The sequence below is a fragment of the Antrostomus carolinensis genome, unplaced genomic scaffold, assembly GCF_000700745.2.
Source record: "Antrostomus carolinensis isolate BGI_N321 unplaced genomic scaffold, ASM70074v2 scaffold48221, whole genome shotgun sequence".
Lineage (NCBI taxonomy): Eukaryota > Metazoa > Chordata > Aves > Caprimulgiformes > Caprimulgidae > Antrostomus > Antrostomus carolinensis.
In genome coordinates, this window is record NW_010292982.1 from 8,002 (window position 1) to 27,254 (window position 19,253).

Genomic DNA, 19,253 nt, shown 5'->3' on the forward strand with positions numbered 1-19,253 from the left:
AGAGCTTTTTCAGTGGTAACTAGAAAATGAAATCACTGCAGTGTGCTCTGTACTTTCTCGTTCTGTGGCCAGGCAGAGTCTTTAATGAATACCTGAAACTGGACTACCAGGAGGGCTTCTGGGCACCTCAAGTATTATTCAGGGCCCAATGCACTTCTCTGCTTCACCCGTTTCGAAGGTGCTCTGATGTGTTATTCTGTGACTGTTTCAAAAAGGAGAGTGGTAGAAAAGTGTGCTGCTGTCTTATTCATTATTCAGGGTCTGGCTGGTGTTGTCTGGTGGAGTATTTTTACTTTTATGATGTACTTGTAAGAACTGGGTAAAAGGCTTATGTTTCTGGAGGGAGATGATGATACCCACCAGCAGGGACTTCTGTCTTTAAGGTTAATATTTTTTAACATAGCCCATTACTTTGTGGATATATTCTTGGTGTTTACAAGGTGCTGAATGCAGCTCTGACTTTGCTGAACAGTCATATAGGATGTGTAAATGAGTCCATGTAGAGGCAGAGCTGTTTACAAAGTTGCAGGGTTTTTTCATTCCTATTTAAAAAAAAAAATCACGGACCAAACAAAAACGGAGCAGCCTGCTTCCCATGGCAGAGAGGAGAGGGCTTAGTGTATGACTACTGATTGAGCAACAGCACCTCTGCTTTTCATTAATGACCTTTAAGCCCTGTAGCACCCCTCCTAGGCAAAACATCATGTTGCCTCCTTTTTTGCCTCCTGGTGAGCCTGTTCCATTTTCTTAAGCTCGTGTGTACAAAACTGAATTTCATTTTCCCACCACATGACTGTTTGCTGTTGCTTCAGTACAGTTTCTTAGAGGTGTTATATGTTCTGATTTGAGCCCAGGGGTTTGCTCGCTCTTTGGATCAGTAAAGAAATCAGACGAGCAAAAGACATCTTTCTACCTCAGATCTCTAAGGATTTGCAGTTGCCTGAAGAGGATACCACCAGATGCCACCTGCATTAAAGATGTTTCTCTTCTTTTAATAGATACACATCTCTGGGCTAAATTCACCACTGCTTTAGCATCATTCATAGAATCAGATTGTGACCAGCGGGACACGTGTTTTTAAGTGTTTGTCTCCTGGACTAGCACGTGAGCATAGGCACGTTTCTTGAGTTACAGAGGAAAAGAGAAATATATGTGAATTACTCTTTAGAGGCTTGTAAAGCCATATAAAAATTGATGGGCTTGCTGCATTATTCAAGCTACGTAATTTTATTACAGATCTGAGTAACACATGGGGCAACCGATTTATTATTGTTGTCATATTTTACAGAGTGAATGTTTTACAAAGAAGACTTTACTGCATATATTTTTAAAAGTACAGGGCAATTCCTTGGAAAATGCCAGTCTAAACTTATTTATAAGGAAAGCAGAATTTTATACACAGGCAAAAGTAATCTATTCATATCATGATATGCAAACTATTACTTAATAAATGGTGGAAAGAATCTCATCATCTGATCCAGTACTTCTCCATTAGCATCTTATTTGGGGTAGAGGTGCAGGATGGTCGAAAGCAAAAATAGAGATAGGCCTTAAAATACAAGCAAGAGCCTCTCTGTGATAGCAAACCAGCCATTTTTATTGCATAATAGACATTATTTATAAGTAATTATGTATAGGTGGTGACTGCTGATAAACATCAGGTTGAAATGCGTTGCAACAAGGAACTGGTTTTCATTGAATATGAGGGATAAGATTAATCTCATTCTGACTCTGCTTGCCTAATGACTAGTCTAAGTCTACACCCCTGTCTCTGATCAGGGTCCAAGATCGGTGGCTTGAGTTGCTCCGTGGAGTTGATTGTCTCCACTGATAGTAGGAAAACACTAGGCAACCACCTCGGTTATTGAAAACCAAATTTTCAACACTTTAAGGCTAAGACAAATAAACAACTGCTGGTAGACTAATTTGGCATTAGAACTGGAAACAGAATCAGCTGAATTGAAAAGCAAAATGTTTTCATTTCAGTGTGCTGCTGCAGATCCCAATCTGCACTAGTTTTGGTTGCCATCTCCCAGATTCCTACCCTGATTACATCTCTGCATTAGCAATAAATCCCCTCTTGCTGCCTGCTGGGAAGTCCAGCCGGGGGAGGAGGCTGGCAGACCACAGATTTTAATATTCACTTCCCAAAACACAAGATGAGACATTTTGACAGTCCACCACAGCAGTTCCCTTTCTGGTCCAGTGTTGAAATTGATTTAATTTGTCACTGGTTTATGGTTTAAAAAAATAAATTTAAAAGATTGAGGCTTAGCTATTTGAGGATTTGATCTCTGAATTAGGAATTTGAAGCAGTCGGTTTGTACTTGTCACTGCTGTTTCATTACTCGTTCTGCTGCTTCCATAGCGTGGGCGGAATGTTCCTCCACGAAGCTGAGACTCGCTTTCTTTTCTCAAAGACCCTAATGAAGATAAATCATGCAGTCAGCAGCTGTTTTCTTTCCAAGAATTCTTCCTAATTTTGCACTTTGTAGATGGTTCCTGCTACATTAGTTATCTTTTACCTCTGAGTGCAGTGATCCAAAACCAAGCGAGTAGAAGCGACAGGATGCGGCAGAGGACTACACAACTAATTTTCTACCGTGCCTAAAGCAACCTTTCCGCAAGCTGACACGTGGTTACATGGGACATAGAGCAAAGCTGCAGTCTGCTGTAGAGTGGCTGCATCATTCATGTGGGAATCCCTTTGCCTGTCACTGCTCTGGGCACAAGTGGTACATCTGCACAGCTAGAAGGGCTTTTCCATCCATAAATCTTTGCACAAGGGAATTCTGGAGTCAGGAGTGGTTGATAGATACCATGAGGTGCTTGCATGCCTGGTGGTGGTCTGAAAACCCAGCCTCACCAGAGCCCTTTTTTGCTTAGGGTCTGTGTAAGTAGGACTGTATTTCTTGCAGATGGGGAAAAAAACACAGGTGACCCATGACTGAGTTTAAATTCTCATCTGTACAATATTTTTAGAGTGAAAACAGAAGTTCTGACTGAGTAACAAGCTGGCAATACGTTGGACTAAGGACATTTAGCACTGAGTTAACCATACCTACCTGAAAAAAGATCTGAAGTCGCTGGAGCTAAGCTTACTTGTTTACAGCCTGCATAGCTTACAGGCCATGTCTGGTCCAAGCAGCACTGTGAGAAAGTTTCCTTAATTTGTGATTGAAGTGCCTTTCTCTCCAAAGGTTGCCAAACTAAACTCTTAACAGGAGGTTTTATCTGGTAATTAAATTACTCAGACTCATTGTTTCTGTTTTGACTTTGCCATAGCATGTGGTTTACAGGTTGTCCTGGTCGGAGTAGATGCTGCGGTCGTTAATAAAGAACAGGACTTGATCTTCTGTTGACAGGCTCATGTCTTTTTACTGCCATGTATTGGATGAACCCCGGCCCCTTGCACAATCCTTGTCACAGCTCTCCTGGATGCTGCAGAACCCAGACTGCCTCTGTTGCATTGAGATGGGATGTCTGTGCGATGTGGCTTTTGCTAAACGTGCTGGGTGAGGCCCAAAGTCTTCTAGCTCAGGATCCTGCCTCCAGCAGCAGCCAGTGGTGGATGGTGACCACCCTTTGGGAGCAGAGTGGTCACCAAGTGGGAGACTGTGTGGTAGCTACCTGATTGTGGCCTCCCAGCTTCTAGCATTCACTGTTTTCTGGACTGTTGGAGAAGATGGAAGCACAGCATCTAATACCCCTTCCAGATTTATCTTACGTTAATTTATCTAACCACTTTTTGATCTCATTCAGGCTTTTAACCTCTGTGTTGCTGAGGAACAGTGAATTTTGTAACTCATTACATGTTCTGTGAAAAAGTACTACTACTTGTTTTCTGCTGTTTCTAAACCTCCTCTCTGGTAATTTCTATGGATTCCCACTAGTTCTTGTATTATGAGAAGTAGTAAATAATAACTCCCTGTCCACCTTCTGTGTGCTATTCATGATTTATAGACCACTGTCAAATCCGCCCCTGGCTGAAAAGTCAGAATATATTCTGTTTACACTTAGTTCATACACATCTATGCTGTTCAAAGTGCTATATAAGCAGTTTTGGTAATTAAAAGAAGTAAATTAAACATACACCTGGGCACAGAGACTTAGTAGCACTGAGAATTTGTGGCTACAGCTGACATTATTGGAAGGCATCTTCAGGCTGAAAATCAGGGTCTTAGTTTAGAGATACGGAGGGATCAATAAGGATACTCGGAGGGGGATTCAGCTGTGTCTAAGCTAGAGAACAGCATCAAGCCACGTGACAGGCATTCTGCAAACCTCTGCTCCATTCAAATGCTGCAAAGTATTTGTTGTCTGTGCTGAATATAAGCAACCAGGCTTTCTGAAATGATCACCCCAAAAATTACTGTACAGTAACTTGAAAGATACTGAGTTTTACCCTCCAAGGATCAAAGACAATGTTATCCCTGTTTCATTCTGTCACAAGAGTTTCTGAGAGTTAGGGATTTTGAATCCAAAACTCAAAGACTTGGATGCTACCAGTGGCCTGTCTATTCCTGTACCCCAGGAACTGAGCATCTTCTGACGGGGAATGTTTTTAGGAGCAAAGCTATTCATACACGAGTCTCAAATTATCTTCAATAGCATGCTCAGCCAAATCTGAAAAAAGAATACAAGTACACATTAATTAAGAATTAACATAATTCTGTTCCTTGAGTATGGTGTTCATTAAAATATAAAATCTGTGAAAATACACTTGAGAGGAGGCTTCTCAATATTTTTAAAAGCTTAATTTTCAGTCACCCTTTATTTATTTTTTCATTAAGAGAGAAGAAAAAAGATGACACTTGACTTTCTGGAACTTCCCATTTGCTTCTCAGATATAGCATCAAAAAGTTGCTGAGTGTCCTTAACTGCTGATGGGGCAAAATCAGGAATGATTTAGATTTATATGAAAAGCAGAGATATGGGATGACATTTTCAAAAGTGCCTGAAAGCTGCATTTGTGAAGCTGTTCAGACAACTAAAGGACCAAGAAAGTATATGAGGGGATTATTCAGGCGTATGTGCTGACCATTAATGCAGTGCAAAATGCACATTTGAATTTTGAGAAATTTACATTCCTAGGCATTGACATGCTTTTAGAAATCTGACTGTTCATTGTAGTACCACAAATGAGTTTTTAAAAAATAATTCTGTAATGGAAGACTGAAGTGTCATGTCCACCACTGTTTGGAAAATAGGATTTAACCTTTGACCAGCCACAGCAAGTAGTGTAACACCTGAATACTCTTGTAAGTGTTGGTGAACAGTCCCTCAGCAGTAACCTGAGCTCTCATACCACCTCACAATTAGCCACGCTGTTTGGAAATACTAATGGTCTGCAGGAGGCTTTGCACTCCAGAAAGCATCTTTCGCCAGGTGAGGGAGATGGCACAGCACAACAGAGGCCAGTTTGCATCCAGATGCATCTCAAACAGGACAAAGTTTGCTGATGATTCTCAGTTCCCCCTTCAGTTTGTGTTCCACTTCGCCCTGCGTATCTGTTTTTCTGCTGACTTACCGAACTTCTTTGTGTTTTGCAGAACGCCAAAGCCAGCTATGACTTCAGCAGCAACGATCCCTACCCTTACCCCCGCTATACAGACGACTGGTTCAACAGGTAAATGGCTTTGAGCAGCCTGCTCTTCGCTTTGCTTTGCTTAAGGAATAACTATTTGCTGGTATTTGTGGAATGCCTCTTTTCTGCTAAATTCAGTGGTTGCCAGAAGAGAACCTGCAGTCTCACTACTGCTTGAAAATTAGAGGTTACTTACGACCCCATTGTTTTAGGTAATGTCTAAATAGCACTGAACAACCATTTGATGGTTTATAAATGAAGTTGGTGCTTCAGAAAGTATACATGCAAAGTGTTAGAATGGCTGATAGCCATGTGCCATCTTCTGTCAGCTGTCCTAGGACATTGCAGTAACACAAATGTGTATGTGCTTAACATAATTTTGACTGGTTTCCCATCTACTCTGTCTGAGGCAGTATCACTGCTGTCTAATTTTAAAGGGAGGAAGCTGGAGACAGGAAAAAGCTTTGGGAGGAAAAAAGGTCTTTTCATCTGTTTTTAGACTAGAAAGGCAGAAAAACAGCATGGTGTAGAATGACCAGTTTAAAAACAATTAAATCTTACATAAGTTCTGAATCATCTGTCTTTTCAGCTTGATTTAAGGACAGTGTACATGGATAGCATTTCAGGGCTCATTCTGAGACACTTCTAGCTGCTGAAGGAATTAAAGCCCATGTACACTGACTGGGAACTTGGTTCTTCTGTGTTTATAAACCTGGAATCAACAGTGCAGCTGTGCTTGTTGTATTTCGAACACATGACGATTGCCCCAGTCCCACTCCTCTGTCAGTTTGCTCTGAACTTAGCCAGTTTCCAGCAGGTGAAGGAAGGTCTGATCCTCAAGGTAGGATATAAATAAGAGTGGCCTAAAATACAAGGCTTCAGATTTTTTGAGAATGGAACAGAAACACGCATTGAAGGTTTTTTTAAAAAAACTGTGTACCCTGGATTCTGCATCCATCCCATGAAAAAGCCCTTTCTGACAGGATAACTGTTCCCAGCAAGGCACTGAGGTAGTTGGGGTGCAGAGGCCCAGGCACACCCAGAAGGTGTGTTTACTGCTTGGTGATTTCAGCATCTCTGGCTCTGCAGCATACTCCCCAGGGTCTCAGGCAGGTTCTGGCTTGGATTTGCAAAAATTGTTTCAAGTTATTTTCCATTGAATTTCTAAATGTCTTCTAGTTGTATATATCGTTGATGTTGCCAATGTTTACATAGCAGCAGCACTGAGGATCTGAAAACTTGTAAAGGTTTTGGGGTTCAGTCTTAGTGCTTATCAAAAAATATTTCAGGCCTATTTTATGTGGTTTTCATCTCTTAACTTAGTATGGGTGTATTGATGGCCCCTGAGTTTTGTGTGGCTTTATCTGTTTTTATTTGTAAAGAAATCAGTTTTAGTTCTTTCATAATGGCACAACAAAGATTTGGAACAGCTGTGCTTCCACCTCAGACACAGGCTCCCTGGAATGGATCAAACAGATTTAGGAGCTGTGATGTCCTCCTTTGTAGTCCTGCCATTTTTCAGCCAAAGCAAGATGCCAATGAGATTTCCCCTTCATTTCAGGAAAGGACATCTGACACTTTTAAACTAGTATGAATCCAATTAGCAGATGGAAAGTTGAAGAAAGACAAGGGCTCTAATTTGTGAAGGTCTGCTGCCTTTCTCGCTTTATTTATGCAAAGGATCTTTGTAGGGGAAAGATAGAGCTTAGCACTGGAGCAGCACGGAGAGAAATTAAATTTAACTTTAGTGGGTAATGGTAGCTTGTGTCATTTTCAGCGTGGAACTTCATAAAACTAAGTGTGTTCTGCCAAGCCCCATTAACACTGATTGTACTGCTATCAAGTATTTTATAGTGGGGCACAGTTTGCAGTCCTCCTGTGTTCTGCAAGGTGGGCCTGGAAGCAGTTACCTCCTAAAGTCTCTTAAAACAGGCTTTGAGCATCCTGGATGTGGCAAGGCTTGTGATCTCTGGCTCCCGGTGCCTCTGTCTGACTTCAGGCACCCAAGTGAAGAATCAAGGGTGAGCAGCATGGTCATCTGTGACCTGATCTGTAATTATTGATGAAAACGTGGTGCTAGTTTTCAGAGAACTGCAACACTTTTATTTCTTTTCTTGAGGGGATGGAGAGCTCAAGTCAGGAGGAGAAAAGCAATGCAGAAATTGCTTGGCTGATTTCCTTCATTATTCTTTCCAGAAATAAATTAATAACTAGAAAGTATAGCATTTTTTGCCATGAACTTTGAGGTTTCTTTGGTAAGACAGGGAATTTTCTGCCTTGCAAGGTAAATTATGGGAGCAACACAACATTCAGTAAAGCATCCCTTTCCTGCCTGCACAATTCAAGAAGGCTTTAAGATGCAAGATTTCATCTTTTTTCCAGGTGGGGGTGCAGAACAACACATCATGGCCAGCTGTTCAGGAGTAGTTGTGACTATGTTTTTCCTTTGCTTATTTCTTTGCTATGCTGTTAATCAAGCTGCTATGCTTATAGATAACCTGTTGTCATAACTTCTGAATTACTGTTACCGGTAAGTTACAACTGTCTGTGTAGGACAGGCTGTCTGTCCGTACCTGCAGCTGCGCAGGTGTGTCCGGACAGGGAGCAGTTACACAGAGAAGCCATTCAGAGACCTGCAAGAAAGGCTCCATTTTGCTCAGTTTGCAGTCAGTGATGTATCTCCCATTGAGTTTTATGCATGCAGGAGGATCAGACTAGAAATAGGATAGCGTAATATCCCTTTTTCTGTCAAGAATACATTTCTATGTGAGCAATTCAAGTGATTGTGGAACAAGAAGCAGAGGACTGTTTTTTTAAAGAGATGAACCAAGGGGCTTTTGTGAGCTGCCAGCTGCATGTGCAAAGTGTCATTAGACTTTAAGAAAAAAAAGGGAGAGGTTTTTGCATGGAGTATTTCGTTAATCACAGCTGCTCTGCTTGTAAGCACAGATTCCCCTTCCACTTGGTGCTTTTTAAGGTTGGTGGAAGCACTTTGGCCTTACCATCTAGCAACCACTGGCCTGTGAAACTGAGCAGGGTGGGCTTGGAAGGGGCAACGTGGTGGGGCAGGAGATTGCAGTCGGGCAGTCCGGCTGCTGTGGCAGGGAGAGGCACTTAGATTGCTGCCTAGTCAAGAGACTGGTTCCCGTGCATACCATGCTGACTGCTTGCAGGCTGTGTTCAGACCCACAGCCTGGGGACCAAGCCAGGATAGGGGACGCTGGGTGCAGCATGGGGCAGGGCTGGGTTTGAGCCTGAGGAGCAGTGAAGGGACCTGAACCAAACCATGCTCCCAAAAGCAGAAGCAGCTCCACAGCGCTCAGTGGTTTTTAGGCACCACTTTGGGAACTGCCTGAGACTTTTTTTAACACCCACTCCTCCTGAACCATGTTCAGTACCTTGACATGTACCTTGTTGTGTGGTGTGGAGGTACCCACAGGAGTACAGCCCTCTGGTTTCTTGTTGTGAGCATGCAGAAGGCACAACTCAGGCCTCGCCATCTCAGAGCACTGAGATTACACATTTCTGCCATGATATAAATAACCAATAATTATTTCCACTCCTGTAGCCTTTGTATTCTGTGTATTCTCACCCAGGTAAGAGTTAGCTGGGCAAAAATCGTTATTTTGGAAACCCATATTCTTCAGAGGTAAAAATGTCCTTTACTTATTATGGATGTGAACAAAATATCATTGAATCAAGGAAAGAACTCCCCTTGGCTTCTAGACAGCACTTGTTAATGGGGTAGAAACACCTGCTCCCCTCCTCCTCATTTTTCAGTCAATGGAAACAACATAATAATTGAAAATTGGTTTAAACAGATTTAGCAGCTCGTTCCACCCGCAGTGTTAGGACACGAGTCAAGGAAGAGTCACCGCACTGCTGCTGGTTCTTGGCATGTTTGTATGCAGGCAGAGCTGCACCTTCCCCAGAGCAGGGCAACACTTACCCTTGTGCAAACACTCAAATGCTCAGAAGCTGACAGTGTCATGTGAGTAAAAAGGAGATGGCATTTGCCCCACAAAAGTGCCCTCTGAGCTTTGCATATTTAACAGCTGCCCAGTGTGAGCAACTGAAGTGGTCAGGGTAGGCAGATGGTCCCAGCTATTGAGACTGCAGCTCTGCACAGCCCTCCCCTGCAGACAGCTGAAGTTGGGCTGGATGAATCTCTCCTTTGCTGTCTGCAGAAGCATTTCAAAGCACCTCAGTGGAAATCTGTGCCAGCTCTTGACGCTTCTAAAATGTGTTGATAGAAGGGCAGGCACAATACCATTGGCAGTAGGTTTTAGAAAAAGAAATTATTTTCAAAGACAAAGCAGAGTGATATTTCATAACAAGTACAGATACGTTATTTAAACCAGCTGAAAGCAAAACTGAGTTTCCATTGAATCCCCCTCTCCCACCTTAGGTTTTAATGAATGTTCGTGTAAAATGTTTGCATTTATGTAATGTTTATGTAAAATTTGCTCTGCATGCTAATATATGGTTTACCTTTGAAGTAACTTTTTCATAGAGGAAAATATTCTTAATTGTTTTCTATTCCCTTGTTTTAAGCATTGAAATAATAGTGAAGAGAAAAGCTGTGATTTGTGCACATGACACGGATCACTTCATAGAAACCACAATGGGTTTATCAATGGTACATGAACAGCAAATGGGGCTAAATTGGAAAAGTCTGCTATTTGCCATTAATAATGCAACCAAATGCATTTGCACTAACTCACATGTGATTCTTCTCCAGTCAGCAGCTCAGTGTCTAAACCCTGAGCTGCTGGAACAGGTTTGTTTGTAGTCTCCATCATGTGGGCCGGTGAGATGGGGGAGAAGACCTTCTGATAAAATCTTTTCACCAGGAAGGTCCTAACACAGGTTTTCCCTCTGTGAGAGAAAGAGCTGGCAGTGTCACCAATTTTTTTGCACCCCAGCATCAGTCAAGGCAGTTTTTTAACAAAGCCATTTATCCTGCTCTGTGGCTTGTAGCTAGCCCACAGGTGACTAGATAATGAATGCCTAGCAACACTACATTTTTTTCACAGTTCCTTGAACAAGGGCATGAGGGAAAACCTGCTTGATTGTTGAAAGAAATTTCTCCAGCAGCTGAATAAGAAAGCTGTATCGCTCTCCTCTCTGCCCCCTTGGTAAAAGGAACTTGCATGAAATCTTCACCCTTTCACGATCAAGTCGCTGTGTACATTCAAGGACAGTCATTTTCTTTTGTGTAGCTGCTTTTAAAAATATATTCTTCCAAGTACAGCAGCAAAAAGAATGTGTTTTTTCTCACCCCTTTACTAATGTTACACTCACCTTTGCCAGAGACACTTAAAGGGGGAGAGAGAGGGGGGAAAAAAAAAAAAGAAAAAGGGGATTAAAGCAAAATGATTCTGCTGCCCCCCAGGATGGTTCATCTGGCACTCGCACTCTGTATAGCCCTGAGAATACAGCCCTGCTAATCACACGAATCCTTAGCATGCTATTGGAGCAATGCCAGTTTTAATGCACAGAGTGGATTGATGTGAGCAGGAGGATGGATTCGTATTGATTCAACATCTTAAACGAAAAAAAACCTGACAGCAGCACAGATTTCACTATTATTTTCTGCCGCTCTGCTATTTTTTTTTAAACTAGATTATATTGTCCATATTTATCTTCTCTGTGGTTTAATTTCTGTGATGACTTAGGAGAAAGGAGAATGCGATCTGTCTTGCTGCAGGACTGCCTCAGAGCCACTGCCAGTTAAAGGGGCTCTGACAAGAGCTGTGAAGCACTTCAGAGACACCAAGTGTTCTTGAAATGCCATGTGTCAGCCTGAACCTGGACCTCTGTGTCCGAGGAGAGACACTTTCCACTTGAGCATAAAGCAGTAGCTCTGTGGGTTGACAAGCTGGAGCACCTCATCAGCTCTGCTGGGAATGAGGCACTGGAGGAGGGGGATACATGTCTTTGGTCTGACCAGCTTTGGGCCTGGCCAGCCAGGCCACGGCTCTGCTGCCAGGGGGTGCAGTGACCCTCCTGGCTCCCTTCTGCCACACCAGGTTGACATTGCACCCACCTCTTTCCATAGCATTTCTTTTGTGGGCAGGGTTATGCTCCTGGTACACGTTTGAACAGTAAAAGGGCAATCAGACTTTGTTCTGTGGGGTTCAAAATAATGGGTGTCCCACTGTCAAGTCACAAAAATAAAGGAATTAATATTGATCTTGTATTTGCACTGGTCTGCCAAGGGCCTGTTTCTACTGACGGTAACAAGGCAGAACTTGTTTGACGGAGTTAAAAAGAAAAGGTCTGAATAACTTCACAACTAAATGAAGCCTCAGTAGGCATGTTAACCTCAGAGCAAGCATCGCTCACATGGCAGAGGGAAACTCGATTATCTCCTGCTTGAGGAAGGAGTGAGCTCATCCAGGTATCCCTGTAGAACTCTCACAGTTTGCCTGGAACAGTTTTCCTGGGAAGCACGGGGAGCTGACTGTGGGGCAGACACAAGATGGTGGTGATGCAGCTCAGTTCAGCACCTGCATTGGCTGGGTGGGGTTCACGTGGTGTCTCTGTCTTCCCTTTTGCAGCCATGGGACAAGGTGTGCGGGAGAGGTGTCTGCTGCTGCCAACAACAACATCTGCGGCGTGGGAGTTGCGTACAACTCCAAGGTGGCAGGTACGGTAGCGATTCAAGGTGTCACTGGTCCTTATGCCGCTGTGTCTCAGGCAGGACTTCTCCTGCAGAGGCAGGGAGCAGTGCCCAGGACAGCACTGCAGCTTGGCACTGGGCCATGTGTTTATTACTTTTCACGGTAGCTGGGTAGAGGAATTTCTCCCTGGATTTCAATTGAGGGCCTTAGCCTCTTTCATAACATTGTGAAGGAACAGCTCTGCTCATGTTTGTATACTGGTTTTCAATGCTTCTTCCCTGCATTCTTGCAGAATCATTTGTGACAAGTCTCATTTTGCAGAAGGTAAAATATAAATTGGTGCTGCACTTAGAAGCTGTACTTGAAAAGGCAAATCCCATGCTGCTCTTTTTCTTTAGGCTGTTGCAGGGCGGGCCCTGCAGTGTTGTAAATCCCTGCAGTTGTTGGTTTCCTCTCTTTTAACATGCAATGCAGAGTGGTAGGAGCAGATGCACAGAATGAAGTGGGTGGTACCTAGCACCCAGCATTCACAACTCAGGTGTGTTGGATGTTTTCACTTCTAATGAGCTCTTGTCTGCCCTGATAGACTGAATACAGGGACTGGAGTGAGTTAGACTCTTGGACTACCTATATTCGTTTAAGTCTAATCTAAAAAAGTTCAGTTTCACACTCTGAAGACTGCTGCATGATGAGAACAAACACAGCAAGCAGAGATTGATTATGAATTCCATTTCATCCCTCAGTCCACACTGCAACTCCCGTGTGGATGTACCCATTGCTTCTCGGGAGTGGCTCGCAGCGTGTGTGCGTGGGCAGCTCTGCTCTGCTTGGCCAGGCCCTACAGTGTCAGTAGAGGCTGGAGAAGGCTGCCTATCACCTGCACGATTGAAAGCTGAATCTCCACTGCAGAAGGGCACCAAGCAATGTTTGCTAAGCCATTACCCCAGGAGATAATGCCGAGAGTTAGGAGCTGGCCAGGCTGGTCTGGTGTATATCCTCTTTCTTCAGGAATATTAATGTCCCCTCCAGAGATGAGATATTTCATGTTTGCATTCTGGCAATAACTACTTTTAGAGGTATGTGAATTGAGGCATGGGATTTTGGGTGGATCTCATCTGTACATCTTCAAGCTGGTTGCTTAAAAATTAAGAGTTGAAGGCCTTTTCTGAGCACTGACAGTCTACAAATAATCTTCCATACTTGTCTGCTTTGTAGCAAAATCCCCACAGAGTTTTGGAAGTGCCAGCCTTTCCTGCCCGAGGACAGCACACACCTGGAGCGCTGTTGTGTGGTCTGTGGGAACATGGACGTACATTAGGGCTGAGAATCTGCTGCTGACACGGTCCAGGGTCTGTGTGTGCAGGTGGAATTGGACGTTGGCAGCCAAGGATCTGGGGCATCGTGTGTTTTCCTTCTTGTACCTCTTTTTTGCCCTGAAATCAAAGCAGATGGCTTGGCTCCTCCTGTTGTTCCCCCACCTCCCTGGAGTCAATAATTAATTCTGTTATTTCAGTGCACACCTGTATTTTACAAGCATGTGAAGGGATTTCTCACTCATTGAGTTTGACTTCATGATTTCTAGCTTGAATTAGCAGATCAGGAATATCCATCCTTGGTCTGGTTTTTATTTGTGGCTTATAGCACTTTTTCCAGCCTCACATTTGGCACATGGATTTTGTATTGAATACAGTAAAAGCACTAGCTTCTAAATCAGGGTCCTCGCTGCCATTTGCACTCTTTGGCTCCGTGGCATTGATTTCTGTCCCATCTGTGTCCTAAAACTGTTGGGAAACACTGAACTTCAACTTAAGGCTACAAATGAGAGTTGGAATGTATCCCTGGTTACTCAGGTCTCATCCAGAGGCTGCCCAGAGGTTTATTATCAGTGAAACTGTCCTGTGTGGGGGGCGTGATGGATGTGAGGGCTTGCACTGCTGCCTTTGTCACACTCTCTGCCTTGCTTAGGGCCAACACTTTGAGGTTTTATGAAGCAGGCATGTCCTAGGATTATACTGTTTAAACTCTTAACCTGATTCCTACTGCAGTATGGGTTAAAGGAAGCAGGTTTTAGTTTGCTTTTCTCCAAATACTGGCCGTATTTTGCTCTTGCGTCTGCATGTTGACACAATTATATTTTTCCAGGAAATTGTTGTGTAGTGTGTTTCCCCTCTCTGATTACATTCTGGAGAAGAACCAAAATAAACAGAAAAATTACTTGAAAAATTAATGAAGTGTAAATGCATCATGGAGTATAAATTAGAGATGGGGGGGCCTTAGTGCTTATCCCTAGTTGTTATAAAATACTATTTTAAATGCTATTAATGTTATTTAAATGATATGAAATTCTGAGATAACTGAATACTACTGTTTTAAAAGGGTTTTCAAATAGTAGATGGAAAATGCTATGTAATTAGAAAGCTAACAAGAAGGTGCTTTCTCTTTCTGGGCCACACTGCGTTGCTGTGGCTGGATGTTTAAGTGCTGCCATCCTGCTGGGTAAGCACACCCTGATGAAGTGCAGATGGCGAGTGCAGAGTTACTGGAGTGGGTGAAACTGCCAGTGAATTAAAATACCTGTAACTGGGGGACTTCTCCAGGTACTGAGGTTTCATCTTGTGCTGGGTAATGCATAATTCATGTTTACATTGATTCAATCTACAGGTATTCGAATGCTTGACCAGCCGTTTATGACCGACATCATTGAGGCTTCCTCTATCAGTCATATGCCTCAAGTCATAGATATATATAGTGCCAGCTGGGGACCAACTGATAATGGAAAGACAGTGGATGGACCTAGAGAGCTAACACTGCAAGCGATGGCAGATGGTGTGAACAAGGTAACAGTCTTATTTAACAATCTGGGTACCTGGGCAGAGTGATACACACGCACTTACACTGAAACCAGTGGCTTTGGAATACGTGGTCCTCCCCTAGATGTTGCAGAACACAATGTAGTTGTGTAAACTGTCCCAACTTTCAGCACATTCCAGTGTCCATGGATGTTCTCTCTGCAGTATTGTGGCGTTGCTTTTATTGTGTAGTCTCAGGTTACTGTGCTCTCTTGCATGGAACGGCGTTTATCTCTAGTCAGCTTGCAAAGGCTTTTCCAATGCCATCACAGTCCAAATGGAAGAGCCTGATCCTGTAAATGTTCCCCAGGTTGAAACATGTTGGCTGTACTAATGACATCGCATTGTCTGTTTTGATGTGCCCCAAATTTAATTATCATTTTGGCTTTCAGGTCATAGTACCTTCCAGGTCACTCATATATGGTCATTGTTAGAGCTGTGATTGAACCACACCTGTTCAGATGTCCATGGAGTAGTATTATTCCCCGGGTAGGGAATATCAGGAGCAGTAGTGGGAGCCTCCTTGTTTATTCCCACCTTTCCACCTCCTTCTAGGAACAGTCTGTGGTCTTTGTTAAAGACACTTGGTATCAGCCTGGAATCTCTTAAACCTGCACTCTATAAAATCAGATAAAACGTGTGCCACAACTCAAAAAGAAAACAAATCAGTCCAAACCAAACAAACCTTGCACGACTCTTGTCTCCATCTCTTTGGTATCATGCAGCCAGGAAAACCACAGCTTCTCCTGGTGCTGTAGGGAATGAGCCTCCTCCCCTTGGTTGATCATAGATGGGTTTCCATAATGAAAAGATCTGAAATTCCCCAGAACAGCTGGGGTGGTTTTGTGTGGGAGCTCTGCAGTTACTCACTTTTCCATCCAAATTATTTCTTCTTCTTACTTGTGCCAGTTTCTCCCACTCTTCATTACCACCTCACTGTGAGCAGCACATTTAGTTTACGGTGTTTTGTGACATGATAATTAAATCTACTGCTGTGGTAGGTAGTTGAAGCATCTAAAGCTTTCCTAAATCCTCAGCCTCAAATGTTTTGCCTATAACTGATGAATTATAGTCATCTTCACGCTATTGCTCATAAAAATAAGCAATGTACTGCAGTAATGCAGGAAGGCTTGTCACAGATTTCTCCTGAGTCTCCTCAGTTTTGGAGTATAAACTTTACAAACCTCTGATGAGCTCAGAGTTGCTGTGAAGCCATCTTACACAAGCTGTGTTTCTTCTCATAACTTTCTTTCATTTATGTAGAGTTTCCATAAAGATCTTTTAAATACTCCTGTCTTGGGGAGAATCTTTGTCTTTATGTGACATAGTTAATACCTTTTTAGAAACACCTTGGTGTCTTATGGTTAGTGGGTAGTTGATCTTCCTTCCACTAATGTTGGATGGAGCAGAGAGAAACTCTGAATATAGAAGAATTTCCATATAATTCTAGTGTTATTCTCCTCCCATGTGGAACTCATCGGAAAGTACCAGAAAAGACACCAATAACCCTGGCAGGGGAATGTAAACTAAACTAAATAGAACTATTTTACCCTCTCAAGAGAAGCAGATTTTAATTTGTAGTTGTGTTGTTTTGCAGTTTGGTATTTAAAAGATCTTTCAGTTAACTCAGTATCCTATCACCATGTGCTTTAGTTTGGGGCTTTATACTGGAATTAACCTTCTCTTTGAATGTGAAGTACAGGAGAAGGGGTTCTTCTCTTCTGTTTTATTGTCTGGTCATAGTCTCATACTTGGGAGTGTTGGGCATGTTACTTTTTTAATTCCTTCCTCTCAAAAGTGTTTGTAATCATCTTCAATAAATAATTTGCAATATTAAGGTCAGAAGAGGCCCTGAGATCTCTCAGGCTGAATGCTTGTGAAGGAGAGAGAATGGTGGTGCTGAGCTGTGCTCTGGGAAGGATTGCTCTTGTACCTTATCAGGAAGCATAAAATGAACAGGAGAGCCTGCATTAGGAAACCAGTTCTCTCCAACAGCCATTGCATAATTAGAGAGCAGAAAGAACAATGCTGGATTCTACCTCAGAAAGACATTGTTGGCCAGGGACAATTACACTTAATTTTATAGTGGCAGTATCCTGGCAATACGTGGAGGAAGAGACAGCTCCACCCCAAATAACTCCTTTAGCATTGTGTTCATAGCTTTATCTGCCCTATTTTGCTCATTACAGTTCCTGTCGTAGAAGGGTTTTTTGGGTGTAGTTTGACCTGGTTTCTTTTTTGGAAATCCTAATTTTTCTGAAGATATTTAAAGCTGTCAGTAGATGCTGGGTGCCCTCCATGGTGCTTTGAAAAACCCACTACAGACTTTCCTGCATGTAAAGGAAGACAACCAGCCTTTGATATAAAACCCTTTTACCTAGTTTAGGGCTATAATATATGCATCAAATTCTGTATTGACTGTGCAAATGTAAATCTGATTTATGATCATTTTTTCAGAATAAAAAGGCCTCTTATTAAAGAGAAAAGTATCTTTTATAAACCGAGAGACAAATAAATGTAGGAATTCTTTTTCTCAGTCTAGGGCTGATTCTCACCAGAGTGATGGTTCATGAATTAGTGATGAAGCTGAAATATTGTCAGGGAGGAAGCAACTTGCTGGGAATAAGAATGTGTTATTAAAGTAAAAGCAATACTTTGAAATGTCTTAGAAGGAAATGTTGTAAGATCTCTTGCACAAAACAAGATAGATCTCCCTGCAGTAAACTGAAAATAAATAAATGGGACTGATATGAAATTCCTATGGGGAATATGCAGGTCACTGAGTTAACAAGCACAGGTAACGTTTACCTTGGTGCCACCACACTTGGGAACCCGGCACAAGGAGAAACACACTGACAAGAGTTTCATCTTCCCCCAAACTCCTTTCGCTGTCAAGTCCTTTTGAAGTCTCCCTTCCAGAGCTGCTGGGATGCTGGGGGAAAATAGTCACCTGAGAAGGGTAAGATGATGTTACCTGCAGAAACTGTGAGACTTACTTCTTGTTTGACTGTCTGTTTCTATGGCTTGAAGCTGTACAGCTATAACCAGGTGAGCTAAGCCCATCTTCTTACCTTTCCTCTTCCATTTCCGATTCCTGGCATTTGTTAAGCTAATTCTTACCTTCTCTCCTGACCATACCTTGGCTTTGGTGTGTTCTTTGCTTGTAAGATAAATAGCATAAGTAAAGGCAGCACTAAAACAGCATAATTAAGGACATCAGAATCTGTCCATCACATTGGCAACTCCTTTATGTACTCTTTTACCCACTGCTTTTCTGAGGCTGAACACAAAGGTTTGAGATGGCGTGTGTGTGAACCTGGTGTCAGTGTAATACCTGGAATCAGAAGGTACTGGGAAGGAGACTCAAGCTGCCTTTTGTTATTAAGCCCCAATCTCACTCATTTTTAGTGCAGTCTGCTCTTTGCTGTGTTATCTCATGACTTCTGTTCAGGGGCCGCAGTCAGCAGTCACTGGGTCACTGAATAGTGGTAGTTGCACTGTGAAGATAAATGAGCTCACAGCTGAAATACCGGGCTGGAAACAGGGATTGGAGGAGTTTCATGCACACGAACATCCACAGGCAGCTTGGCACTTACCGGCGCTGGTTTGACACAGACCCACAGTCTTACCTGATGCAGATTCCAGCTGCTACAAAACATGTGTTTGAGACGTAACTGGAAAGGACTTAATACAACTTCTAGTTTTTGAAGATGAGGTTGAAACTTGTGAGTGTCCAGTACCTGCCTAATGAGGAGATCTTGCACTCGCCCTTGGCTGGGAGGCACCTGAGGCTGACTGCCAGCTGTAACGGGAGACTGCGCCCGAGTCAGGGTTGTCTGCAACAGGCTGAGGGACAAAGGCTGCTCTGTCTGGTGAAAGAGAGATCCAGAAAATGCCCTCTGTCATGCACTCTCTCTCTTTTCTTTAAACACACTTGCCAGGAGCAAAAAATGGATAGCCTTAATGAGATTTTATTATCTGGGCTCTAGACTCTGTCTGAGCCACATCTGTGATCAGCAGCAGGTTATGGGGTTTAGGGAGAAAATGTATGTGTTTCTTCACAGTCACAGTAACTCACCAACCTGTCACTGATCTGGGCTGTCATAGAATCATAGAGTGGTTTGGGTTGGAAGGGACCTTCAAGCTCATCCAGTCCCAACCCCCCTACCAGCAGCAGGGCCCCCTTCCACT

General features: G+C 42.9%; 1 protein-coding gene across 1 annotated transcript in view; it reads left to right on the plus strand.

Annotated features, from left to right (window-relative positions):
* Positions 1-5,552: 5,552 nt before the first annotated feature.
* Positions 5,553-19,253, plus strand: part of PCSK2 (proprotein convertase subtilisin/kexin type 2) — a gene marked incomplete at its 5' end in the record, with an annotated part of 33,021 nt that continues 19,320 nt past the window's right edge. The window contains 3 exons of the mRNA XM_010177126.2: positions 5,553-5,629; positions 12,151-12,239; positions 14,875-15,050. Of these exons, the coding sequence (XP_010175428.1) occupies positions 5,553-5,629; positions 12,151-12,239; positions 14,875-15,050 (342 nt within the window). The remainder of the gene's footprint in view (positions 5,630-12,150; positions 12,240-14,874; positions 15,051-19,253) is intronic.